This window comes from Vicugna pacos, chromosome 3, assembly GCF_048564905.1.
Source record: "Vicugna pacos chromosome 3, VicPac4, whole genome shotgun sequence".
NCBI lineage: Eukaryota > Metazoa > Chordata > Mammalia > Artiodactyla > Camelidae > Vicugna > Vicugna pacos.
Genome location: NC_132989.1, coordinates 32,479,114 through 32,506,103, shown reverse-complemented (window position 1 = coordinate 32,506,103; position 26,990 = coordinate 32,479,114). Strand labels below are relative to the sequence as shown.

Genomic DNA, 26,990 nt, shown 5'->3' with positions numbered 1-26,990 from the left:
AGACAACGTTGTTAGATGAATTCTGGATCCGTGTGACATTCAGGTCTTATTATAGAAAGATGAGTCAGGAAAGGAGAGCAGGGACCAGGTAGAATCCTAAATAATGATTTTGTGTAATATTTTTGGACACTAAAAATTTAAATGTAATTGTTTTCCTGCCATGTAGGGATTTAAGTCTCAAAGTCAAGGCAAAACAAAATCAACAAACATGCCAGGCAGGCTTATGCTCATCTTATTTAGAATACAGGGAAAGGGAACAACAGCTAATTTTCAGGTGAATTTTGGATTTAAGGCAAGGCAGGCAAAGAGCCAGAGAAAGAGAAAGAAAGGCAACAGGGAACTTGCTTCTTGAGTTGTGTTTGTAACTGTTGTTTTTCTTATGAACTGAAGACATGATTCCTGTTTTCAATTATGCTCTCACCGTCTGGGTTCTAGAGTTAACACACACACAATGACAGCAAGCACATTTGTCACCCTGAAAGAGAAACCGCGAGTGGCTATGGGACAGTTTGTGGCAGGAGATGTGGGGAAAGCAGCCCGAGGGTCTGGGGTCTTGTGTCTCCCCTGTTTTGAGAAGTCAGCGTAACTTGATCATTGAGGTCAGGCCAGACAGGAGCAGGTACCACCACAGGCAGCTGCCCCAAAGCACTCCCAGGATGTGGGGATGGCCCTCCCAGCCAGAGAGAAAACAGAACCAAGGGAACGGGCACCTTGTGGGCAGGCAGAGCTGCCCATGGAAGCCCACAGAATAGCCTGTGGTTTGTGGGGAGGCTGAGAGGATGGTGTGCCGAGGAAATGCAATGCCACACAGCCGAGTAAGAGTGAAGAGAACGTGGTCCTCATTTCCTCACACAGATTCTTCTGAAGGGGTTAGAAGAGTGTTCTTGATGCTAGTGGGCTGTCCTGGCATCGCCGAGCGGGGGCCTTTGACAGTCTCTCATGCGTCCTGTCCCTAAGTGGTGCTCCTCCTGTGTTAGCTGGGTGGAGGGCATCCCCGGATCAATTCTGGACTCTGAAGGTGGAGCTCGAGGCTGTCCTGGCACGCCTGTGTTCTGTACCACCTCGAAAGTGAAGAAGACTGTGGGCAAAGGGAGGTATGGTCGGAAATTACAGGCAGGAATGGGAGGGGTGCAGAACTGGTCTTCATAGAGGAACTCTTTCCTGATTCTGGGTCTGTGGAGAGGCTGGCTTTTGCCCAGTGCTCTTTCTGTTCCCCCGGAGCAGCAGTTCCAGATGTTTGAAAGGCAGGCCGTCAATCCATGGATCCAGGTTTAATGAAGAATGTGATTCTTTCACACTAAATCATGGTTTTGCCCAGTTATTCCAGTCGCTCTGGGGAGGGCCATGCTCAAAAGGACAAAGGAGACAGAGGGAGCTGGCACCCCTTAGATGCTGACTCACTTTCTTTTCCGGAAGTTCACAGTGAGATGCAGTATAATAATTGAAATGATATTCAGACAAACCTGTGACTCTCATTGGTTTGGGTATTGGTGTCATGTTTTATTGGTTTATCTCTACTTAATGCTTGTCCTTTTTTTCTGGTTCCAGGGTGGTATTCAAAATCTAAAAAAATAAAATAGAAACTTCAAATTTTTCATATTTTTACTATGGCTAATATTTATTGCTATATTTTTATCTACCTCCCTGCCATCTCTCCTAAGAAAATATTTCCTCTTTTAGTCATTTCTAAGATAGCTTTTCTTACTCCATGTGAGACCCCGAAGCCACATTAAGGGCATACAATTTGTTGGGAATGATGCTTCTTTCAGAAAAAGGAGCCAAAAAGAGAGATAAGACTGCTTGACAAAGGCTTTTTTGTCTGTATTTTTGTTTTCTTTCTTTGTTTTTGTTTTTAACTTTTTATTGAAGTGTAGTTGATTTACAATGTTAGTTCCAGGTGTACAGCAAAGTGATTCAGTAATACATATACATACATACATACATATTTCTTTTCAGATTCTTTTCCATTATACAGTATTATAAGAAATTGACTGTAGTTCCCTTTGCTATACAGTAGGTCCTTGTTATGTTTTATATACAGTGATGTGTTTGACAAACACTTTTAATTCAGCCAGTCAGATTGGTGTAAGCCACTTCGCGATTGCGTTTATTTTCAGGATGGAAAACGTTTGCTTCTGGAAAGGTGCCCTACTATTTTGGTGTGGTAGGTAGAAAGAGACATGACTGTTATTAACAGGATTCTCTTACAAGTGCAACATTGACCAAAAAAGCGGAGATACGAGCCAAGCTTTACTGGCTCCTTTAGTAAATAAAGTTCAAATGGCTTTTTGCCATTGAAAATACAAACTTAGTAGTATGTTTAATCATGGGTTGGAAAGGTAAATTTGGGTCAGGACCAGTTATTATGGATTTTGTTTTCTTGGAGAAGAGGAAGTCTCTGCCAAGATAGACTAGAATGCACACACTGCTGCCCTGTCATTTGGGGGCCGACCCTTTTCCCGGCTTCCCATTTCTACTCTGTTCACCCACTTTTAGAGCTATGTTTTTGACTAAGTTAGAACCCTGGAACCCAGAGCTTAATATTTGGGTTTGTTTTAGTGACGTTATTTACCTTGAGTGTGTCTTTTCCTTTTTTTCTGTTACTGACTTGCAAGAACCTCTCGACAGACAGGTTGCAAAGTCGTTGTGCCAGCCTTCAGCAGGGCCACGAGGAGGCGCAGTTATTGTACTACAGCATTTCTTCCTCTAAGGTTTACATCTTTAAGGAGTAAACTAAGTGACTTGGCCTCTTAAGGCTTCTTACACCTTAAAAATAGAGTACCTGTTAAAAATACTCTGGTCTAAAAATAGGTATACTCACATGTAACTTTACAGCACATGTCTGATTTTATGCTAAATGAACTTAGTTCAATCACTCCAGCACTTTTCTGATGCTTTATTGAGTGGTTGATTTGAAGTCTTTGCATATCTGCAAACCTAAAGATGTCTAGAGTCTGTGGAACCAAATTTGCAAGAAACCCTTTTCCTTAAATCTGTGCCAGAGCCAGAGTTAACCAGAAAAATACCAAAAGGTTCTCAAGATTTCTCCTCTGCACTGAAATAGAATCCCATCCAGCCCTGGTATTGTTAGTCATCACACCCTATCATTAAAAATATGCAAAGCCTTGTGGAAAATGTTTGCTTTGCAGCCCTTTCCCTGTTGCTTTGAAGTCTGCTGGCATTCATTATCATGCACTTGCCGCTTGCATTGTACCCATCTGAAAAACTGCAGTGCTGACCTACATTTTGGACTCCGGGTCTGGCGGGACTTGAGAGCCACATGGGTAGTGGTGGCTGAGACTCAGAAAGTGTTCCCCGCTTGTAGCAGCACTCTGGCTGTGAGACCCTGGTTCCCTCTTCCTTGCCAGAACGTGCTCCTTCTGCTACAGAAAGCCCAATCGAGTCACCTTGCTGGTCAAAAAGAAGCTTGGCTGGTCTGAGAGCTAAGTCACACGTTCCAGGGAGCGATAGTGATGATTTTCTCGTTATCATCGTTCCCTCCAGCAACTCAGCTTCCCTGCCAGAGTCAGCTCACCCAGAGCATATATCCTTCCATCAGGACTGCACTCTAATGCCATTTTTTGAAAGCTATTAAACTGAATTTTTGAGATCTGACATTTTTTTCCTTGTCCTTTGGTAGCCCTTCTTCCCAACAGATAGCAAAACCCAACCTACCAAAAATTTTGTGTTGGAGAACTCCTGGCCTCCCTACCATCTACTGGCAGGAGTTCCCCAGGTTGGAACTGAGGACATTTGATTTCAATAGCAGAGGTTTTCTCAAATCTAAGGAGGACTTTATTAGTTACAGAACTTTCTAAATGAGGAGCAGTGATTGCCACTCAGCTTTGAGAAGAGCAGACTCATGGCTGAAATTAAAAATGAATGTCAACATGAAAGCCAAGAGAATTAATGTTTTGTTTCAAATCTGCTACAGAGTGTTTTCTTGGAAATAGGGAAAGCCTACATTTTAATTTCCTAGTTATGGGTTGAGAGTAACATGTGGACAGTTTATTTTCTTCCTTTCCTGGTGTCTACTAAAGTGCTGTGTATATCTTTAGCAAGAACTAGATGTAAAACATGCTTCTTGTCCCCAGCTCATGATTTTATTTTGTTTTTGCTATTTCTTTGGACAGGCCATACAGCTGTTACTACTGTAATTTATCTTAATGCTTTTCATATCCGTAAAAGGATGATCACTAAATAAATACCAAACCCGGACAGGATTTCAGTGTACACATAACAAAGCATGTCTGAATGGACTGTTTATTTTCACATGGCACTAACTAATCTGTCTTTGCTCCCGCCTCCTGTATGACAGGTGCCAGGATGAGTGTCCTGTTGGCACATACGGAGTTCGCTGTGCTGAGACCTGCCGGTGTGTCAATGGAGGGAAATGTTACCACGTGACCGGCTCGTGCCTCTGTGAAGCAGGCTTTGCTGGTGACCTCTGTGAGGCGCGCCTGTGTCCGGAAGGGCTCTACGGCATCAAGTGTGACAAGCGGTGTCCCTGCCACCTGGACAACACTCAGAGGTGAGAGTTGGCTGCCCCTGGAATAATATATCCTGTTAAATGTTTCACCGCAGTATGAAACATTGGAAGATGGGATCGGCAGAGTCATTCCCACCCTGAGACCCTTCCTGCCTCTGGGTCACCCTGGGCAGCAACCACTAAGTAAACGGAAGACTTTTCCGCTTAATGGTCCAAGTCAGAAGTGCTAAAATTGTTAGATGGTTGTGGATGGCTATTAAATCTTATTCTCTATTTATGGCCACTGGCAAAAATTAAACTTGTTGTGGTTAGTAGAATGTTTCCCTGAGAGAGGGATTCTGTGACATTCCCAATGAAGCACAGATGCAATGAGAGACATAGGTTAAGCCCAGTTTAGTATGTAAAAATATCACAAAATGATTCTCGCTGCTGCTTTTTTTTCACTTGACATCTGTATAGGCAGGAAGTATACCGATGGAAGTTTTGTGAAGTGCTTCACATGAGGTCGTCACATGTGAGATATGTATTCAGAATTGATTACTCTGACATAGAACTCACGGGGGTCTTTTGGCTCAAAAACCTCTCAAAGAATGCAAGAACAGGAAACCAAGATCCCACCCACTTAACTGTACCTTGTCTGTCCCTGAAAATATCTTTCCAATTCTTTCTTCCTCTCCCTCCCCTAAGGCCCAGACACATGTCACTTAGAATTCTGGGCCTCGTTTGCATACTGCTAGAAGCGTTGAGTTTGACAAAATTGCAGTGAATTGTATAGCACTTCAGATGTTACCAGAATTACCTTTATTTGCATTCAGCACAGCTGTTACTTCGTTTATACGTCTGAAAGATAACTTGTGGCCACATCAAATCTCAAATGAACAAAAATGAAAAGTAAATAGAAGCCTGTAGTTGGTCTCTTCTTTAAACTGTTCTTGGGAGCAAAAAAAAAAAAAAAATTGACTTTGCACTGTGTGTGTGTGCTGAAATATATTTTAGTGGGACATATCTAAGTGCATTCTTAACTTGTCTCAAGCAACTTTGTAAGCAACTTTAGTCAACTTCTGGTTTTCTTCACTGGAAAATATTGCCACTCTTTATGTGACAGGTTAAACAAACACTTGGAGAGTAAAAATGAATGATCTTTTCAGGATTTTATTTTTCAACTCTCCAATGTTGAAGGCACTGGCAGGATTAGAGACAAGTTGTGAGTTTGGCTACCTTTCCTGTAGTATAAGTCTTGTCCCAGCAAAAGTTAAGCCTCATTAGTAATAGCTAAGGACTTTTTAACGCCAGTGTGTTGTTTCATTGTATGTAGACACAGCCTGAAGTCAAATAGATTAGTAAACCTTTACAAAAGATCTCTGCTATGAAAGGAATTGGAGAAACAGAAAATGTTGGCTTTGTTGGAATTAGGTACCATGTTAGTAGCAATGTGCAAGTGGACAGTTACTTGATTAACAGCAATACTATGATAGATTTGACATAGGTCACCTGTACCTAAGCATGTATGTTTTAACAAAGAAGTACGTGAAATTACTTGATAGTCACATAGATCAAAATAACACTAAAATCTATCTAATAATGTGTATGACATAACCAGGAGATTAAAAAGCAATTAGCCTATGAAATGCTTCTCTAAATAATGAAAGCTGTTTTTAAAAATTGCTTTTATAAATTTCTATTAAAGCTAGTTGAATATTGGTTATGTGACTCTGTCTAGTTGAATTCATAGTAGGAGCCATCCACCTATTTTTATATCTTGAACTTGTATGTAAAATTCCTAGAAACATAAGATTCCTTAGAAGCAAAAAGTATAGAATCTTTGTATTAACTGAAAATCAAACTTTAATCAGGAAAGATGTAGGTTGCTTAGCCTGCTATTGCTTAATTCATAATATATATTTATTCTAAAATCCTTTGTTATAATTAACGAGGTAACTAATGCAGTACAAACCATTAGTTTATAGTACTTGAGGTAAATTTTGAGTTCTATGGATGTACATATTGACATATATTGAAGACATATATTTGGGTAGGGGTTTGCATCAGTTAGTTTTGCCACATTAAAAAAAATATCACAAACATAATGGTTTAAAACAGCAATTATGTATTTGCTGATGATATTTTGTGCCACTATTAGGGCTGGGCTCTGCTTGGTGGTTCTTCTGGTGGTCTCATATGTCCAGCTGGCAGATGGACTTGAGGCTGCTTGGTCCTGAAATTCCTCACTCACATGTCTAGCATTTGGCTGCGTGATAGAGTGACTGATTTATATGTCCCCAGCATCTAGCACGTTAGCCTGGGCTTCTGTACATGGTCGCTGGCTTCCAAAAGCAGCAAGAGACAGGACAAGCCCCAACATGCAAACACTTTTCAAACCTTTGTTTATGTCAGGTTTTCTAATGTCCCTCTAAACAGAGAAGATCACAGAACCAAGTCCAGGTTTGATATACTCCACTTCTTAATGGGAGGAGTTATAAAGCTTTTGTAGCCATTTTTATTTTGCAAACTATCATAATATTGAAATGAATTTAATATATTTATAACTGATATTAGTATTTTAAATTATAGCACTGTTATAGCGCCTAAGGACATACTCTGTGAGCTGGACTTCTTAACTGAAAACTAACTTTTCTGGTGGCAATGATTTTGAGCAGGAAAACAGAATTCAAGATTCAGTAAGATTCCACATGGGATATGTATATTAGCTCTTGTTAAGAAGGACATTTAATAGCTGTGGGCAGTCAGGATGTGCCTCTTTGCAAAAGCCACCTAATTGACATTGCATTTTAGCATTAGGAATATTCAAGGAAATGAATAAAAGGAAGTTCAGTGACTCATTCTGTTGTAGCCAATATTATATTGGATTCCTGTAATAATTTAACTCTTAAATTGAAAACTGTACTAGGATATTTTCATCTAGTTATATATGTGTATAAAACGGTAGGTATTCCTATCTGTATATAATCTTATTTTCATATTACACAGAGAAGTCTGTTCTTTAGAAAGAAATCAGGTAGGAGGCTGTTACCCTTCAACCTGCACTCTGCTGCTCTGACAACAACACGTAAATCTCATTATCAATTCAGCTGCCTGCATGAGAACCCATCAAATGCCTCCAAAGTGCTTGGCTTCCTACATCTAATTACAAATCGCAGAATACTAATTTTGGTGTCAATCAATCTGAGAACCAGCGTGCTGCACTGATACCCACTGGGGGGCATTGACTATCAATTTCTCTGTCTGCCTCTAGCTTAGTTCAATTCCCTGTCCCCAGATTGTCTATTTTATTTAACATTTATGTCTAATACCATGAATATTACTTCCTACTTTTTAATGTAAAGTAATATTTTCTACCAAAAGATGTCCTTTTTAAGTATACCTTTAGTATAAGGTAAACTACTTTAACCAATCTTTCACTTGGAATATTTCTTTTCCTTTTATCATATATCTGGCCTACTAAATTAAATTTGTCCCTGCTTTTTGCACAATCCAGGCTTTTATTGGTTCTGCTAACCCTTTGACCTGTGCCAAATCCTGAATTCTAGCAATTCTTTTTCACACTAGCCCTCCTAGCAGGCTGCTATCAAACTTCCTTTTTCTTTGGTATAAAAACAAGTAAATAAATCTGGGTTCGAGTTCGATTCTGCCACTACCTGTGTGAGACTTTGAATAAATTACTTCCTCTTTCTAGGTCTTTCTAGGTCTCTGTTCCCTCATTTATATGATGGAACCATACCAAACACTTGTGAGCATTACATGAAATAGTACACACGGATGGCTTAGCGTGGTGTTGACACACACTCAGTGCTCTGGGAATGCTAGCTGCTGGTCTGGGCATCCCCTGACAAAGTCATCATAAACGTTCTTATGTGAGAGTTCTCTGCAATTAATGGTGATTCCCTTTAAGCCATGACTTTTGACATTTTAAAAACCAATTTTAGGGGAAATCTGGCCTTTGTATGCAGATATACAGGTTACAGTTTTACATTATTGGAAGATGCGGGGAGACCGGGGGAAGCACGATCCCCGGAGTCAGACCCCGACACGTGTCAGCTGTGCTGTTTTCCCTTGTTCCCTCAGTCCACGTTTACTGTGGGCCTGTGTGGGCCAGCGAACAAGACAGACTTCCTTCTTGTCCTTCTGGAGCTCAAAGTCTAGTGGGGAGGGAAGAAAGGGAAAGGACTGTCAAAAGAAACATGAGATTGCAGGCTGTGAGAAATGCAATGAGCAGAGTGCTATGAAGGTGAGGAAGGAGAGATCTATCTGACATGTGAGGGGTCAGGGAAGGCCTTGCTAAGGAAGAGATACTTAAGCGGAGACTGGAAGAGTAAGATGCAGAGAGCTAAGCCAGGAGTGGAGAGATGGCATTCTCGGCATAGGGAATTGCCCATGTGAAGCCCTTAAATTGAAAAAGCTTAATGCTCTTACCAACTAAAAAACAAAAACAAAACCCCAAAACTATCAGTTGAGCATAGCAATAAAGAGAGAATGACAGTGAAAGAAGAGGTGGATGGTAGGCGGTGGCCAAATGATGAAGGCTCATGGGCTATCTTTAGGGTCATTATGTATCTGGAGTCACAGGAACTGTTTGGTTTAGGCCTATTTTCCTAATGTAATTATTTGTCACTCCTTCTTCACTCTTAAAAATGTTCTACTTTAGACAGTAAATTGTATTCACTGTAGCTATATTGAGCAGTGTGGATTTTATTCTAAGTGTTGGCTTCAAAGAGAGACTTTGAAGCGACTTAAGGAAAATTATACCATCTGATCTACTTTTTAGGTGATGAGACGTGAGTGAATGCAGGGAGAAGGGTTGGAAGCCTGTTCAGGAGTTGAGATAGATGACATTGCCATGGAATAGGATGGTGACACTGAAGATGAAGAGATGTGGAGAGATTCAAGATGCATGTTGGAGTTAGCATGGTGAGGTCCTAGTGATGAAGGAGGTATGGGACATGAGGGAGAAGGAGTTATCAAGAGTAACTGTGAAGGTTTTAGCTTCAAGCTCTGAGTGGCTGGTGATACCATTACTTCAGTGGGAAGTAACTGGAAGGAAATGCTGAATGAGGAATGAAGAAAGAACTAGGGCTCCGTTTTTGGTGTGTTAAGTTTGAGATGCCAGGTCTTTTACCCAAGGATAAATAACAGATGAGTAGATCTAAGTGGATCTGAGGTTCAAACCCTTGTCTTATGAATCCAGACCTTCTATACCCAAGAAACCATCCTGAATGTAGAGTTGTACTTGGTATTTCTTCTTGCGGTGTTTCCTGAGTGATACTTGTGACAGATGCCTATGCCTTTGCTTGTGGGTAATTAGTTACAGAAGGGATCTAAAAGTATATTTAAATACATTTCTTAAAATGAGTAACAAAGTGTCCAACCCGCAGGCATTTTCTTTAAGAAGATGAGGGTTAAGAAATGAGATTATGGGGTTTGGCTGAGACCCTCACTCAGCAGATGAGGATATCAGGCCCAGGAAGGGCACGTGTTTCCACTAAGTGTAGCCAGGTAGTGGGAGAGCTGGAATTTACATCCCCAAATCTTCATCCCTTCCAGGTCACAGTTCTTTGCAGAAAATCTAGGAACAGTCCTCTAATGAGAGGTCATTTAGCAAATGTCTGGATGAGACAGTGGCTTCTGTTGTTGGGCCGCGTTAAGGGGAGAGTTTTCTCTCCATCAGGGGAGAAAGACCATCTTCAACAGTCTTCCAGTTTTGAGCAGGGCTGGTTTGATTGTTCAGATTTTCCTTTGGCGAGAAGCACATGTGTTTTGAATGACACAGAGCGCCCTGTTGTGTGAGCCTCGCTAACGCGTGCCTCTTTGCACAGCTGATGTGTCCATTTGCTGTGGGGCGACAGCTGGCTGCCTGGCCCATCAATGCGGCTGCTGTTTCAGGTAGAGACAGCTGCTCTGCCACCAGGTATGGGGAGCCGAGACAAACAAGCAGAAAAGGTCACTGCTTCTGGAGGTCCTTGGACATCACCCTGGTTTACTGACTTTGTGTTGTTCATTGGATGGAGTTCTTAGATATTCTCATGTGGTTGACCTCTTATCGAATTAGTGCTCTCAATTTACAAAAATTAAAATGAGTTTTAGACAAAAGGACACAGTTGTAGGAGTCATCCTGTTGGAGCCTAATGCTGATTTCATGCAACATTTCTGTGGTACCAGTCGGGTTTCAGCCGATTAATTAAATCATACCAAGCCTGGGAATGAAGTTTAAATGATCGTGCATGGAATTACCCACACATTTAGTGATCATGGCTAAAGCAACATTTTCAGGGGCCTTGGGTGTCACATTTACCAGAGAGTGACTTGCTCCTTTCATCCACGTCTCTCAGCTGTCACCCCATGTCCGGAGAGTGTGCCTGCAAGCCAGGCTGGTCGGGACTCTACTGTAATGAGACATGTTCTCCTGGATTCTACGGGGAAGCCTGTCAACAGATCTGCAGCTGCCACAATGGGGCCGACTGTGACAGTGTGACTGGGAAGTGCACCTGTGCCCCGGGATTCAAAGTGAGTGGCTTGGGCTCTGGAGGAAACAGATAAGGGGTGCAACTTGGAGCATGTTAATACCACCATTTATATGACGTTTCCTAAAGTGTAGTGAATGTGCTAAAATCAATCACATTATTAACAAGAAAGAAAGTAGAGAAGTAATATTAAGAGATATAAGCAGTTACCAGAGAATGACATCTGGGCAAGCTGGTGGAACTACCAAGTGGCATTAACACTTAATTATTTAATTAATATATGTCATGGAGTTAGATGTATTTTAATTATTCCTTACATAATTATTTACTGTGTTTCATAGGCAACAAAGAATGGGCTTCTCTAAATAGGATAAGTATTACTGTTGACAGTTTTTGTTTTAATTCCATGCAGCTTGAAGGCACTTACTTCATCAAGTTAGCATTTATTATGCATTTACATCCAGGAATTAGTAGTATGTGAGTTTTTTACTCCCTTTGAGAATCTAGACCTGACCAGTATGCCTGTGAGCCAACAGAGCAGAACTTTGCCGAGTTTCCAGGATTTCTTAGCAACAAATTAGGAATTTTTGCCTTAAAAGAAAATGGGTTGTCCTTGAATTATTTTCTCCTGTTTTAAAGAGAACATTAAACTGCGAGGCATGCTGATGGATATTCCAGAGCACATAATATAGAGCGAGTGGTTCATAAAGTCTCAGAGCTGAGATCTTTACGGGGTTTTCTAACCTGTGTCACAACTCCTTGGTTGAGCTCCTGAATTAGCCTTGTCTTAAGAGCCTCTTCTGTTTTTAAAGGAGGTAACCTCCACTCACCTTTGGTAACCGACCTGTATGTTTTATGCTCACTGTCAGATAATAAATTGAATCATGCTGCTAGCAGAGTGTATTCTGTTCTTTTGCCTCAACCACTAATCACATTACATCTTATACAAGGAAGTCTAGGAAGTGTTGCAATTTAATGTATAGTTCATACTTATATTTATTTATTGACAATAATTTTACACCTTTTATTTTCTTTCTAGTTGTCTGAGCAAGGACAACGGTTTTGGATTTGCTATAAAGCAAAACTAATGCAGGCAGCAGACTTTTTTTGGGGTCTTATTCAATACTGTATCCTATATATAAACTAGCTGGCATTGGCCTTGAATCTGTAAAATTAGTATAGTGGTGACATTGTAACAACTCTTAAAAATACAACGTGTTAAAATTAGAGAGAGAGTGTAATTAGCATGGCCAAGATATATTTTTGTTTATTTGTGCTGGCCTTATTTCAGGTAGTAAAATTGCATACATTTTCCTCTTTGCGCCTCTCTAGGGAATCGACTGCTCCACTCCCTGCCCTCTGGGATCCTACGGGATAAACTGTTCTTCTCTCTGCCGCTGTAAAAATGATGCTATCTGCTCTCCTGTGGATGGGTCTTGTACTTGCAAGGCAGGTGAGTGGGTGAATGAGTCTGTTGTCTGATCCTGGTCATGTTAGCTCCAAAAGGCACAGGAAAGAAACATTTCCAGCTCCAGCTGTGCCGAAATACCATGCCTGAACTCAGCAAGCCCCTCATCCAGGGAGGGCTCTCCTGCTTTCGTGAGTCAAGGGGAGAGGCTCACGTGAGACAATCTCTGAAGTCACTGCCAGCTCTAAAAGTCTGTGAGTCTCTGTACTTTGGGGAAGACTAAGCAAGCAGACGTGTGTCCATGTCTTGAATTGATTGTCCTGGAGTCCTGACTAGAAATGCAGCCAAGCACGTATTGTATGTGGGGGCCAGAGTGTGTGTGTCCATGGTTCCTGGATACTCACTGTTCATGGTTAATGGGATCTTGCCTTAAATGGGATCTTTAAATGGGGTTCTTTCCCTTCTCCCTCACGTATAAATGTTTCGCTTTCCTGACCTAAACCAAGCTCAGTATCCCCCAGTACTTATCCCTGCGTGTTAGAGGTGCCCCCACCCCGTCTCTCTTCCCTCAGTACCCAGTAGTGCTTCTTAGTGTTGGCATCCTTGACAGCTGTGTGGGTGCTTTAGTTCATTTCTGATGGAGGCTTTATGTGGCGGAGCTAATGCTCCCTGTGGGGGCAAGGGCATTGCTGTGCACCTCCAAGATGTTTCTAAAGGGAAGTGTGTCTTGGAAAGGCTCAGCAGAACTCCCTGCTGCCTCTGTTTGCTCACATGCCCTGGTGCTCTTCTCCCGGTAGGCTGGCATGGGGTGGACTGCTCCATCAGCTGTCCCAGTGGCACCTGGGGCTTTGGCTGTAACTTAACATGTCAGTGCCTCAATGGCGGAGCCTGCAACACCCTGGACGGGACCTGCACGTGTGCACCTGGATGGCGCGGGGAGAAATGTGAATTTTCCTGCCAGGTATGACTCAACGAGGAGGGCTGGGAGGAGCTGATGCCAGAGGGTTAGCTTATTTTTGCAGATTTCTTGATTTAAAGTGCCTGAGTGTGAACCCAACCATAGTGATTATTAGAAGCGATGAGCGTTTGAACTCAGATTGGATACAAGATAGGCAAAGGGATAGACGTGGAAACGGGTTAGGCAGCTTTGTGAGAATCCCTTTCTTTCCCTCCACCCCGGTCCCCCCAACACTCCCCTCTGTTTTCTCTATTCTAATATACTCATCTCTTCACCGTAGCCAGTCAAACATCCAGTGTATGCCTGTCAACTCTCTAAATACTGTGTTTCCATTGTAATGGAAATCCTCCAGCCTTTGGGGTGGAAAGTGACAGGGCATTGAAAGGGGGGTGGTGATGGTGTCACAGAAGTTCTCACTGAGGTGGTGAAAGGTTTGGAAACTGCCTTTTAACACAGATACCTCAAGAGTCACACGAATCTCCAGAGATTTCTGTGGTCCAGTGCTGACTCCATCCCCTTGGCCTGCTTTGGAGATACTTGTCATCAGAAACCCCGTCTGAGTCTGCCGACAGGGCGACAAAGGGCAGTGCGTTCCATGGCAACAGCCCCTTTCATTTTCTTCCTCTCAAGTACATGGCTGGTTTCCTTTCCTCTTTTCCATCACTCTTTATTACTGTCACAGTTCTTCCCCAAGCTGTTCTCTCAGTGGTGTGTGTTCTCAGCCTCCAGGGGATCAGCTGATGGTGAGAAGACACTGTGACCCCCTGAACTGACCCCCTGAGGGGGACCTTCCACGGGGCTCTTTTCTCCTGGGCTTCCTCCTCACTAAGTGCAACCCATTCCCCGGCTAGAGCGCGTCCCTCCCCAACCCCGCCCGGGGCTATTCCCTGCCCTCTGAACTGCTAGGACAGTTATGTTAGCTTTGCTTCCTGTCCTCACCAGTGAACAGATTACCAGTGCTCTGAAATGGGCTTGGAGATCACTGTTCACTCCCAGCCTGAGTAGAGGCAGTGCAAAGCCCCCAGCCCCCTGTCCTTTTTTCTGTATTATTAGATGCATTAGTACATCAGCAAAGGCTAGAGGTGATTTAGTGGATCATACTGTGAAAGCTAAATCCTATAAGCCCAACCACATATTAGTGAGGCCTAACTTTTGTTTAAGTATTTTATTTTTTAAGTACTAGATAAATGATTATGCCATCTAACACCCACTACCTGCTTTAGACTGGCTCTAGGTGCCTTCTTCTTGATCATTTTGCACCCCCTGTTTTTCTTAGTGCTTGGTGGTATGGGAGCTTTGTGGTGCCTTCCCTCAGTTTGTCAGGACCTGGCACGAAAGAACAGGGCTTGTAAACGTAGAGCTTTCATTCCTCTCACACAAACTAGATGATTATGTCTGTGAAGAGACTCAATCTCTGTTGGACTACCAACGTGCATGTGCGTGTGAAAACATTAAGGTTGGGGAGAGGACGAGTGAGGGGGGTGTGCCAACACACTCAACCCTCTCTTAGGATCTTGAATCAGAATACTTGGTGTTATTTGGATGTCATCATGGAAAGGAGGATGTTAATTAGGAAAAGTGACAAGAGATTTTCTTTTTCCTTATAGTTCTGTATCTCAGTGACAATTTATGGAAATGATGTTAATTCAATTAAAGCTATGTTATTTTAAAAATTATAGGGCTTCTTTATGTGGGTCAGGGTCTTCCCTTCTCTACTAAGGAACAGAATGCCTTGTAGAGAAAAAAAATTGTCACTAGGTATGGTGATATAGGTTAACTAGACTTATTGTGGTGATTATTTCACAATATATACAAATATCAAATGATTATGTTTTACACCTGAAACTAATATAACATTGTATATCAGTTATACCTCAGTGGGAAAAAAGAGAATGCCTTGTAGGGGAACACTGAAGTATTTCATAAAAATCTCTAGGAACAAAAAAAGACAATATTTTTATGAGTTGTAGCTTACAATAAGATAGAAATACTTTTAATTACTTGGCATATTTATGTGTGTTTGCATAAATGCACATCAGCATATTGGCATAGTTGGTTTACCATTCGTATGTTTGACTGTTGTATTAGATGTAAACTAGGTTTAAGGGATTTTAAAACACTGACCTCCTGCAGCCTATTTTTTGGGGGGCCAGCAAGACACGGGAGAGGTGATCGTAATGCATGTTGTTGGGGGGTGTTTGGGAGAGGAGGGTGCTGCTTCTGGAATGGCTGACTTGGGTCCCTTTCCTCTCCGGTCATGGGAGTTCATGTACCCTCGCTGCTGTCTTCTACGCAGGATGGCACGTATGGGCTGAACTGTGCCGAGCGCTGTGACTGCAGCCATGCGGATGGCTGCCACCCCACCACGGGCCACTGCCGCTGCCTCCCAGGATGGTCAGGTAAGAGCTGAGGACCGCTACTTGAAACGAGAAACGCACCAACATGTGCCTGGCACTCTTCCTTGCTGCTTAGAGAAACACAAGTCAGCCTTTCAGGAAAAAAAATACAGTAAAGTCTCCAGTAGACTGACACATTTTCACCCGAGACACAGTGCTGCTAGGTCTAATTAATCTGTAGTCCAGGGATGACTTTTTGGGAAATCATGCGGGGACAGCTCTCTTGTGACTTCATGTAGGGTCCAGCTATCAGAATTCAGGCTGGCAAGAGCGGGAAGATGTAAACAGCTGTGAAGAGTTTAGCAAGACCTCTGTGATATTTTTAAGCACTGAGAAAAGAATAATCGAAATACACCATAAGAAAATAACTAAGTTCACCTCTTAAATGTTAGTGTGATTAATATACAAATACTAAAGTATTTATTACTAGAAATAAAAGTTTTTAAACTTTTTTTATAGTAATATTTAAGCCATAAAAATTCATGATATGATAGAGTGCAAATTTTCTAACCACAAGGTGGAAGTTTCTCCTTGTTTATGTGGCTTCATGGAACTTTAGCAAACTGACAGTGGCCTTGAAGAAGAACCATGCTTTTGCTCATGATGTGTAGGCTTGGGAGCTGGCACTAAGTGCCCAGGCAAATTGGGATCTTCCTCTTCCATTTGATAAATTAAGTCAAGCCTACTCAAAGAAAACAGAGCAAACCAAAAATAGAATTTTAAACACTTATTAAGAAAAATTACTAATGGAAGTGCAGTAGAAAAGTTATCAAACATTAGGAGGAATGAACTGAACGTGCTGACGAACATTTCTTCTGAAGGTAGATTGAAATGTTGTGTTGACTGCTGCCATGCCAACTTAGAGCGAAGTCCTGTTAAACTAGAGACTGGATGACAGGAAGATAAATGAACCAAAATCTTCTTTTAAAATTATCTTCTCATTAGAAGTCATTTGTGTGTGTGTGTATTATATTTGTATCTGAGTATATTTGTGTATATATTTAGAGAAGAGAGGGGAATTTGTAAGGCAGAGCTGTTTCCATATTCCATATCCTCCAAAACGGGTTTTAACTTGTCCTCTGAGAGAGAAATTGGTGGTAGCAAGCCAAGCATCCCCTTCACTGATGGTTCATATTTTCAGAAGATGGATATTTCAGAGGTGAATCTTTTGCCTCCATACCAGCTATGTCATGTTTGAGAAATTATGGAGTGGTCTTACCTGTTAGCAAAGATGCACACAAAGAAGACTCTAGGGAAATAATAATAAGGAATGCTTCTTGAGTGCTAACTGCAGGCTCACAGCAACCCTGTGAGGTAGGAAATGTTATTTTCTCCTTTTTATAGATGAGAAGGCTGAGGCAAAGAGAAGTTAAGTGGCTTGACCCAGAGTTCCAGGGTCAGTAAACATCTGAAACAGGATTTACCCCAATGCTGTCCTACCATGTGGCCAGCTGTCTTAGCTATTGCATTCTTCTGCCATACGCAGACTTGGTCTTGGAAGTGCCGGGGTAGGGGGCAGTTCTACTGAGATTTATCTTCAGCGTGGATGCAGGCTTCTGAGAATTATATGGAAGGACCCTGGTGATCAGCACAGGCAACTAGGAGCCTCTTTATCGATAGGTAGGTAGGTTGATAGATAAACAGAGTCACATATCATAGAATTCACCTATTTGAAGTATACAATTCAATGGTTTTTAGTATATTCAAAGAAATACAACCATCACCATTATCAGTTTTAGAAGATTTTCACTGCCTCCCGACAAAAGCCCATGAGTACTTATTAGCAGCCTTTCTCTTTGTATCCCCAGCTCACCAACCACCCCTCCCTGCTCCCTACCCTAGGAAGCCACTAATCTACTTTCTGTTTCTATTAATTTGCCTATTCTGGATATTGTATGAATTCATATAGTATATGGTATTTTGGAACTGGCTTCCTTCTCTTAACATATGTTTTTAAGATTCATCCATATTGGAGCATATATCAGTACTTCATTCCTTTTGGCTTTGAAATAATATGCCATTGTATGGATAGACCTCATTTTATTGACTAATTGATAGACATTTGGGTTGTTTCCATTTTTGCCTATTATGAAAAATGCTGCTATGAACTTCCCTGTATAAGTTTTTGTGTAATGTATGTACTTTTGCTGTATGCTTAGGAGTGGAATTACTAGGTTGTGTGGTAACTCTAATTTAATCTTTTCAAGAACTGCTACCCTTATTTTCCAAAGCAGCTTCACCATTCGACATTCCTATCAGCAATGTATGAGATTTCTGTATTCTCATCACATTTGCTATTATCTGTCTTTTTGATTGTACCATCCTAGTGAGTGTGAAATGTTATCTCACTGCAGTTTTGATTTACATTCCCTTAATAAGTAATGATGTTGAGCATCTTTTTATGTGTTTATTGGTCATTGTGTATCTTCTTTGTAGAAAAGTCTATTCAGATACTTTGCTCATTTTTTTAACTTGGGTTATTTGTCTTTTTATTATTGAGCTGTAGTATTTCTTTATATATTCTAGCTCTGTGTCCCCTATCAGGTATATAATTTGCAGATATTTTTTCTTGATGGTGTCTTTTGATACAGAAAAGTTTTTATTTTGATAAAGTTCAGTGTATCTTTTTTTATTTAGTTACTCGTACTTTTGGTGTCAAATCTAAGAAACCATTGCCTAATCCAAGGTCACAAGGATTTATGCCTATGTAGTCTCCTAAGCATTTTATAGTTTTAGTTTTTACATTCAGGTCTTTGGTCCATTTTGAGTTTATTTTTATAGATGGTGTGAGGAAGGGTCCAAGTTCATTCGTTTGAATGTCAGTATCCTCTTGTCCCAGCACCATTTATTAAGAAGACCATTCTTTGCCCCACTGTATTGTCTTGATATCCTTATCAAAAATCAATTGACCATAAAATAAATGTGACAGCATTTATTTCCAGGCCCTCAATTCTATTTCATTGATATATATGTCTACGTTTATGCCAGCACCACACTATTTTGATAGCTATAGCTTTGTAGAAAGTTTTAAAATTAGGAAGTGTGAGTCTTCCAACTTTGGTCTTCTTTTTCAAGATAGTTTGGCTGTCCTGGGTCCGTTGAATTTCCATATGAATTTTAGGATCAGCGTATCAATTCTTGCAAAGAAACAAGGTGGAACTTTAATAAGCATTGAATCTATAGCTTCATGAGAGGAACATTGCCAACTTAACACACTAAGTCTTCAGATCTGTGAACGTAGGGTGTCATCAGTAACCTCTGCAGTGGTGGCTCTCAGCCCTTTGGAATTTGAGAACTTCTTTGGTTTCTGACAGGAGTAAACTGAGACTAACTGTCGTGTGTTTGATTTCTGTTGTCTGAGAGCAACCTTGGGAAACAGGTCAAAGCTTGTGTAAAGACTTTATTTTCTGTCAATAGGAGCTCCCCCAAGAAACAAGGAGCTCTCCAGCCCTCTAGTTCCTCCTTGACTTGCAGAGGCTGAGGTAACTCTGACTTCACAATATGAAATTCCACCTTTCCATGTTCCTGTTTGGCTGTCAGTTACTCAGTGTTAAAACTACATCACCCCCAGGATTAAACCAGAGTCTATGACTTCACAAGAGTTCTTGAAGTTCTCAAATGGAGTGGCCAGTACTAAGTTCTCAATGAGCACTGCAAAGCGAATAGCATTGGAACTCCCCGGCAAATTCAGAACTTTCCTAACTGAGAAGCCACATCATTTGTTTGGGGATATACTCTACCAAATCTACTTTTGTCTTATAAACATAGAGGAAATGCAAGATGTTACTGAACACACCAGTCACTACTCAAGTATCCACCTGCTTTGATGATTTAGAACCAGCCTGTGAAAGGCATGCTCTAGTATACATGAGAAAAGCAGAAGGTATGATTTGGCCAGAAGCCAGCCAGAAAATGTGTTAGTTGCATTCCATAGTCTGGGTCATCGGGTAAGACAAATGATCCCCTCTGGCCTTAGACCTGTGGCGCTCCTGTGGGAATGCAGTGGCTTTGTCACACAACAGTCTTGTAATCCTCTGTCCATCTGTGACTGGTCTGCTTCTCCAACGGGGAGGAAGTTTTGCTGCTTCATTTGTGCTATCACTTGTTGCCCACAGTCTCTTTGCTTCATGACTCCAATGTCTTATTTCTCTGGGTCTTCTGTGTGGGCTGTTGGTCTGTAAGTATCTAAAGCTGCTCGAAGACTTGTTTTTAGAGAGGTCACCCCCCACACTCACAGAACACACTTGGTTTAAGCAAACGTATGCAGAGGAAAAGACAGTTTCTGGAGTTCTAAAAAACACCCTACATTTGAATGAAGAACTGGCTTATTTTTCTAAAAGGAGAGAAGAGTAAACTTGTGTCATTTACACAGAACACCACTTCCTGGTCAACACTGGGTAGACTTGGAATTTTTCATCACAAACTGGCTTCAAGTAAGTATCACATAAGGACCTTTCCCAATATGAAGAAAGCTTCGCTTGTCATTTGGATATCAGGTTTGGGGCAAAAAATAAATAAGTCCAGGGAAGAAAGTGATTCTTTTTCCCTTCTTCCTGTTGTGGGGGTTGCACTAGGTGAAATGCTGAGAATCGCAGGACAGGGCAGCAGTAGGCTGGGGGACAGTGAGGCTTTTGTGAAGGACTCAGTGAAATCTAACACTGGGACTTGGGCTCTTCCCTTGACCAAGTCATCAGGATAGCATCGAGGCACTAACAGTGCTCAGCCACTGCGGTCACTGTGGGGAGGGGCTGATCTGGTCTACACGTTTGAAGCTAGAAATAAGGGTCAGGAGATCCTTCTGGACGAAGAAATTGGCAAACCCAAACTAAGGAAGACATGTGCCCACGTGATACACTGAGGAAGGCAGCTTGCTTTCTTACTGGAGGGCTCATTCGCCTCTTCTCATAACTTCACCCTCTTTTCTAATGTTTGATGGTCTTTTTCTTTTGAAAGAAATGAGACTTTTACTTCTTTCTACTGTAATTGATGGTCCCATTTTACCAGTTGGACAATAAGTCTTCAAAGTGTACTACCATAAATATTAACCAGAATAAAATTTTGCATCCGACATCCCAGATATTATTTCCAAAAGAAATGCACGATTTTTCAAAATACATGCACTTTTATTGTATGTTGTTAATTAAAACCTTAATTTATTGATAGATTTAACCAATAGATTGCTTTGTCAAACAGAGTCAGATTGCAGTGAAAAAAAATGGGGAAAAATAAAGCCTTGTCAGGATACAGGCTGTGTCCTGGGCTCCTTCTCCAGCACCTCTGCCACCCACCCACACCCACACACACACACACACACACACACATGCACGCACGCACACGCGCACACACAGAGTAATAAAATGAGACTGGCTTTTCAAAATCATTATTCTGGAATTCAAGGTGTCAGTGAAATATAATTAAGTGTGTGTGTGTGGGTGTGCGTTTCCAGAGTAGTGGAGTGATAGGCTTTATAAAATATTTTCCCAAAACAGTAGGAACAAGCTGACTTTTTTTTTCCACTTCCTTTCTGCTTTGGCTTCAGTCAGCCAGATCACCTCTTCACTGAGTATTATAGGTAATCAAGATTTCAGTCCAGCTGCCTGGGAGCAAGTGCAGTCTCCAGCCTTGTTCCCAGCCTTGGCTAAGATCACTGCTACCTGAGAACTCCTTTAACTTGTATATTTCAGTTCGTTCCCCACTTCACACCTACTGAATAACAATCTCATGGGTGGGTGAGGAGGAGAATGAACCATTGCCAGCCTGTAAAGCACCTTTTGTACAAATTTGGAAATGGTCTGGAAATCCCTTGCAGTATGTTTCTGGGCAGGTGGAGTGTAAGGAGCTAGATTTCTGCCCTGACTTTGCCTTTTAGCTAGGGATCTTGTGTAGTGTACAACCTGAACAACCTGACTTGGCAGCCCTGTCTGTTATTTAAAAAGTTGCCTTTAAGGCTTGTGCAGTCGCAGTTACCAATCTGTGGCCGGCCTCTGCTCTGCCTTGTTACTCCAGTAGTTGAAGAGGTAAGGTCCCAGGGAACATTTCTGTGACAGCAGCCTCTTAGCCAGTGGCAACAGACTTGAGGAGGCCTAGGGATACATTCATACCAGAATGCAAACATTAAATGCTAAACAGAGAAAAGAGGTTAAGATGCCAAATCAACCTCTAGGAGTCTTAGGAAAGAGAGTGAGATGTGGTATGATGGTGAGGAGGGAAAAGGAGAGTAGGAACAGAGCTGGGGTGCTCCTCTGAGCCTGGCCAGGAAGGGGGAAAACTTGCAGGCAAGTTCTTGAGAAGAGTCCAGCTTCTCTACTACTCCCAGCAAGCTGAACCAGGCCTGAAGTGGTCCCAGTCCCTCTCCAGAAGGACAGCCCCCATTTCTAAGTTTCCCCCAAAACCCCAAGTTTGACCAGCTGAAGAAGTGAGCTGCAACTTCAGGTACTGATCTGTGATACCTGAATTGTCATAATAAGGGGGAGATGTACCCTTCTTTGTCCAGTGACACAGCAGTGCATATTCAAGTGTACATGAATTTTAATCAACATGTATGTACCCAGTCAGCCATTAGTGCAGAAGACTTGCTGTCTGTCGCTTAAGGGTATTGGGGATGGGGACAGCATGTATGCATAGGCATATGTCTGTCTGTCACGTAGTCTTGGGGGAAGGGAGGGATTTAAAAGCAGAAGGTGGGGTCCCTAAAGTGAGGGTGGAGGAAGGGACTTGCCTTCTGAAAAGAAAGGCTGCAGAAAAAGCTAAGCTTCCAGGTCTCCCAGTCTACCTGGCATTCTGTTCTGTTTGCTTTCATCTTGGTTTGTTCTAAGACAGACCATGCTCTTTGGTGTTTTGAGTTGCCACTACAAATGCAGACATTTCTGATTGATATGATTTATTTATCAAGGTTGTTGTTTTTTTTAAATTTGGTGACCTATATAAAGCAGATCCTTTTTAATGGACCTTTAACATTTATAGCATCCAAATAGAAAAATTTGGTTTAACAACCATTTGTTGAGTGTCTCCATGTTGGATGCAACCGTAGTGCTTCAGTACTGGGAACAGAAAGGTGAGGGAACACCGGCTCCTGGCTGACAGGAGGATACGTCTTTCAGGGCAGCACCATGTGGGCAGAGGTGGATGCACCAGTAACTTCTCTATGCTGCGTGCCTCTGTTTCAGTGTCAGAGGATTAGAAAAGCAGAAACAACATTAGGACTAAATACTTGAGTTCCTCTCTCTGGTCATCACCAAGCCCAGTTATTACTAACTAATCTCACTCTTTGTTCTAATATGTGTTTAATAGCTTGTTGCTTGGGAGCAAGACATTGAATCACAATCATTTCCTTCATTCACTAGCACCCCAAATATTGCAGTACTGGTCTAAGGAATATAAACAATTAAGCAAGACAAGGCGTTTGGGTTATATCTCTGAGAGGGGAAATAATGACATGCCAGATGATTTATTTACTACATTCATGCAATCACAAATGCCTAGTGAATGCTGATTTCACGTTGAGGCTGCTGGCATAATGCACCAGGCATTAAATGCATGAACATTTCTTTAGAGTTGCTTAGCTGAAGTTTATCATGATCACTCAGCCATTGCCTAGCAACTTGTGAAGGCTATCAAAGAGCTCTTTGTCCTCAGTCCTGGCAAAAACAGTCCCTCACAGATCTCCTTATCAGCGTTAGAACATTTATCAGGAAAAAATGCTTCTATTGAACCAGAGAATCCTGCACATTTAAAGATACCCCTTTCTGATTTTGCCCCTCCTTCCAAATATTGTAGGAAGTTGTATTTTGAAGTAACTCGTGTTAAAGCCTTTATCTGTACTTTGATAAACATTCCCAAAGAATTTCTTCAAGATGTCCCATATTCTCCCATGACTTTATAATCTGGACTAACATTTAAAAACACAGACCTGAGTTCATCAAAGTACGTCTTGCCCAGAATGAGTAAGGCAGACATTTTCAGCGCCATAGCCAGGAAGGGTCACCATTTTAGGTGCACAAAATATTAAGTACTCTTCTCGTCACTTCTTCAGAGAAGCCAAGAATGATATGGTTGTTCCATCCATTTGGAAAATGGTCCTAGGTATCATGTTGGAAGAAGGATCTGTGCTCGTTGACTCATTCAACAAACATTATTTAACACCCACCATGTGCCAAGCACTGCAGTGAGCAAAAGCAGGCACCGTCTCTCCCTCATGGAGCTGCTGGAATTCATACATTACCTTGGGTAGAGGGTGGAGCGGGGTGGACTTTCATCTGCATTCTCTCCTGTACTTCTCTGGAATTCATCTCCCTTTGCATCCCAAGTGCCACTGATTGAATTCAAGACTTTGTCATTTTTATCACTTTTTACCTGGGTAATATAGCCAGGTAAAAATATTGACACCTGACAGGTCTTTCTTCCAGGGTCATCAGCTTCAACCATCATCTGCCCTCTTACAAAACACCAGTCTAACTGTGCCCCTCTCCTACTTTCTTGTCCATGTGGTCCCATGCTTTTACCAGGAGGAAACTCACATTCCACAGCATAGCCTTCTTGGCTCTTCCCTATGTGACCACTACCTGGCTGCCCAGATGCCTTTTCTGTTCTTCCCAGCTGTCCCCAGCACTTTCTGAAGGATAGACACATACTTCTTAGGGCCTGAGTCTGGGACCCTCGTCCACCTTAACAAGCTACCTCCATCCCTGATCGTGATCCCCAGACAGGGTTGGAGATAACTATTCTGGTGCCATTGTCACTCTAGAGTTGGAGGTCTTTCTTAAAGAACTTCTCACCACAAACCAGCAGTCTCTAGATCCCTTGAATGTTTATTGAGCTGAATTCTCTTTTCTGTCTTTGGCAAGCAAGAAAACAAACAAAAAAAAAACATGTCTTATGTGATGCCAGCAAGGTTGGATGAGATCACTGGAAATAACTAAGGAATAAAACACACACGCAAAACACAGCCCCAAAAAATGGTTAAAGCAAGCTTACAGTCTCCTATTGTGGAGACTTTCACTGTAAGGTTAGCCTTATATGGAGATCACATCAGTGGCCATATACTGAGTATGACCTAGAGAAACAGTTACCCCATTCCCTCTCTGTGAGCATCACTACCTGAAATTCCACAATTAGAGATTTATTTCTTTGGCTCCTAACATGTATGTTCTCTTAAAATACTAGTATTTTCTAGAGAAGCAATAATGAATTTAGCTTATCCTTTTCTGACTATAAGATGAAGCGAAAGATAACAAGAGGGCACAGAGGTCCAAAGGGGAGGAATAGCAATAGAAGAAAAGAAGACAGCCTCATGCTTTTTCCTGGAATTGCCCCCTGACTGAGACCTGCTTTGTATTTGTCTTCAAATAGATTTGGCATTGATAGCTGCAAAATAATGACTCACTTTTTACTGATGACAGAGAAAAAGAAAAGGAATTGAACTTTTAGAGACAGTTGGTAATAGAATTTCCAGGAAAAGACACCTTTGCAGTCCTAAAATAAAAGTTATTTAAAAGTAAGCTTGGTTCTGTTGAAATATGCTCATATGATTGGAGGCAGAAGGTTTGATAGATGATCTTTAGAATTCCCTATGCTTCTCTGAAAATGAAATAATGGGTAAATCATGTGAGACGACCTTGTCTTTGCAATGGACCTCCTTGCTATCTTGGGGGCCTTGTTATATGACAATTACCCCATAAAGTTGATTGTAACTGATGGTTATGCTAACCAGCTAGACAAACCTATTAGGGAAGAGGAATCAGATATGAAATAAAGGATCACTTTATTCTGATTTGCCAATCTACCCTGGAGACATTTTTCTTCACATTCTCGAGAATGTGCTGGTTGGTACATAAATCATGATAATCTGCAATGTGGAAAAGAAGCATATACTTTTTGATGTAAAGTGTATTCCACTCCATCTGAACTGCATATATTAAGTGTAATGTAAAGATTTGGTAAGTATTGATAAACTAAATCACCATAAATAGCTAAATCTCTGCCTTCCCCTAAACTCCTACCCCACAAAATAGGTCAAAGATCAGGACTCATTTTCAGGATGATTTTCAGATTAACCAGATAGTCACTCAGCTTCCACTTCTCCAAAATCCTGACTGGACTTTGCGTGGGTAGCTCCAGACCCAAATGGCCGGGCCTGTCTGGATCTCTGTGAAGCAGGTATCCCCACTTTGGCTGCTATTAATAGGAGTCCTGGCTCACAGTCAGAGCTCAGGACCTGAATTTGAATAGAGAGAGAAGCCTGTAGTGGGTTACCTTTATTGGGACTTATTTCAAGTTTGCAAAACAAACTTTAGGTCTGCAGCCTCCTTTCAAAGTGGTTTACTCCTCCACCCATTTGCTGCTTCTGCTTAGTAGAGCCATGAGTCAAAACACCAGGTAAGCGGGAGGCTGTAGCTCACAGAGGACCTCCTCTGCATGCATGAGGTCCTAAGTTCAATCCCCAGTACCTCTCTTAAAAAAAAAAGACTCTATATCTACTAAAACGTTTGGGGAGCATAGAGTTTGCATTTCCATCTCAGGCTTTCAAAAGAGGTTTGAAAAAAGAATCAAATATTTGTGAACTCAAGAAAAAATATTTTAGTATGCCAAAATTCCATATTTTATTCTGTGGGGAATACTTAAACCCCAGTTGGTCTGATCGCCTTTCTTCAGCCAGCAGTTCAAGATAAAATAACATTCTGTTGTCAGTGCAGCCTGGACACAGTGAGGCCTGTGCTCTTTCACGCCTACTTCACAGCCTTTGCCATGCGGAAGACTTTCAGGAGGAAAACAGGAACAGTCAAAAGTGGAATTACTTCAGCAGAAATGATGCCCCCCCCCGATTAGCAACGTCCATGTTATGGTTTGGGGCTACTTCTGTGTGTTAAGGTTCGGGCCTCAGTGACTTTTCTCCTAATCAATTTAGGAGCAAAAACTAATACAAAACACGGGCTCGTCAGCCTCCTGGGTGCCGGGCGGTGTTCGTGTTCTGGAATCCTCACAGTGTGAACATGCTTGTTCTTAACGTGTTTTCACTTGGTCCAAGGCCAGCAGTTGCCAGTTCAACTACTAATTATAACTCATTCTTACTGCCTCTCAATGCAAAGAGCATTCCTTTGAGTTGTGAAGTATTCTGATTCACAAGAAAGAGGCCCCTGTTGTATTTCGAATACAAATTTACAAAAGAGACTTGCATTCACCTCACGTAAAACCTGGTTTTATTTATTTAGTTAGTTATTTGCAACTTTGGCTTTTCTTTATGTTTCCTTTAGGTATGTATTCACTC

At 41.7% G+C, this 26,990-nt stretch overlaps 1 protein-coding gene across 11 annotated transcripts in view; it reads left to right on the top strand.

Annotated features, from left to right (window-relative positions):
• MEGF10 (multiple EGF like domains 10) overlaps window positions 1-26,990 on the top strand; it is a 366,325-nt gene that overhangs the window by 266,437 nt on the left and 72,898 nt on the right. For all 11 annotated transcript variants that reach the window (XR_012069865.1, XM_072957545.1, XM_072957544.1 and 8 more), the window contains 5 exons: window positions 4,319-4,531; window positions 10,834-11,008; window positions 12,298-12,418; window positions 13,171-13,334; window positions 15,628-15,730. Coding sequence is in view for 10 of the 11 variants with exons in the window: in XM_072957545.1 (XP_072813646.1) it covers window positions 4,319-4,531; window positions 10,834-11,008; window positions 12,298-12,418; window positions 13,171-13,334; window positions 15,628-15,730 (776 nt within the window). In the remaining variant the exon portion in view is untranslated. The remainder of the gene's footprint in view (window positions 1-4,318; window positions 4,532-10,833; window positions 11,009-12,297; window positions 12,419-13,170; window positions 13,335-15,627; window positions 15,731-26,990) is intronic.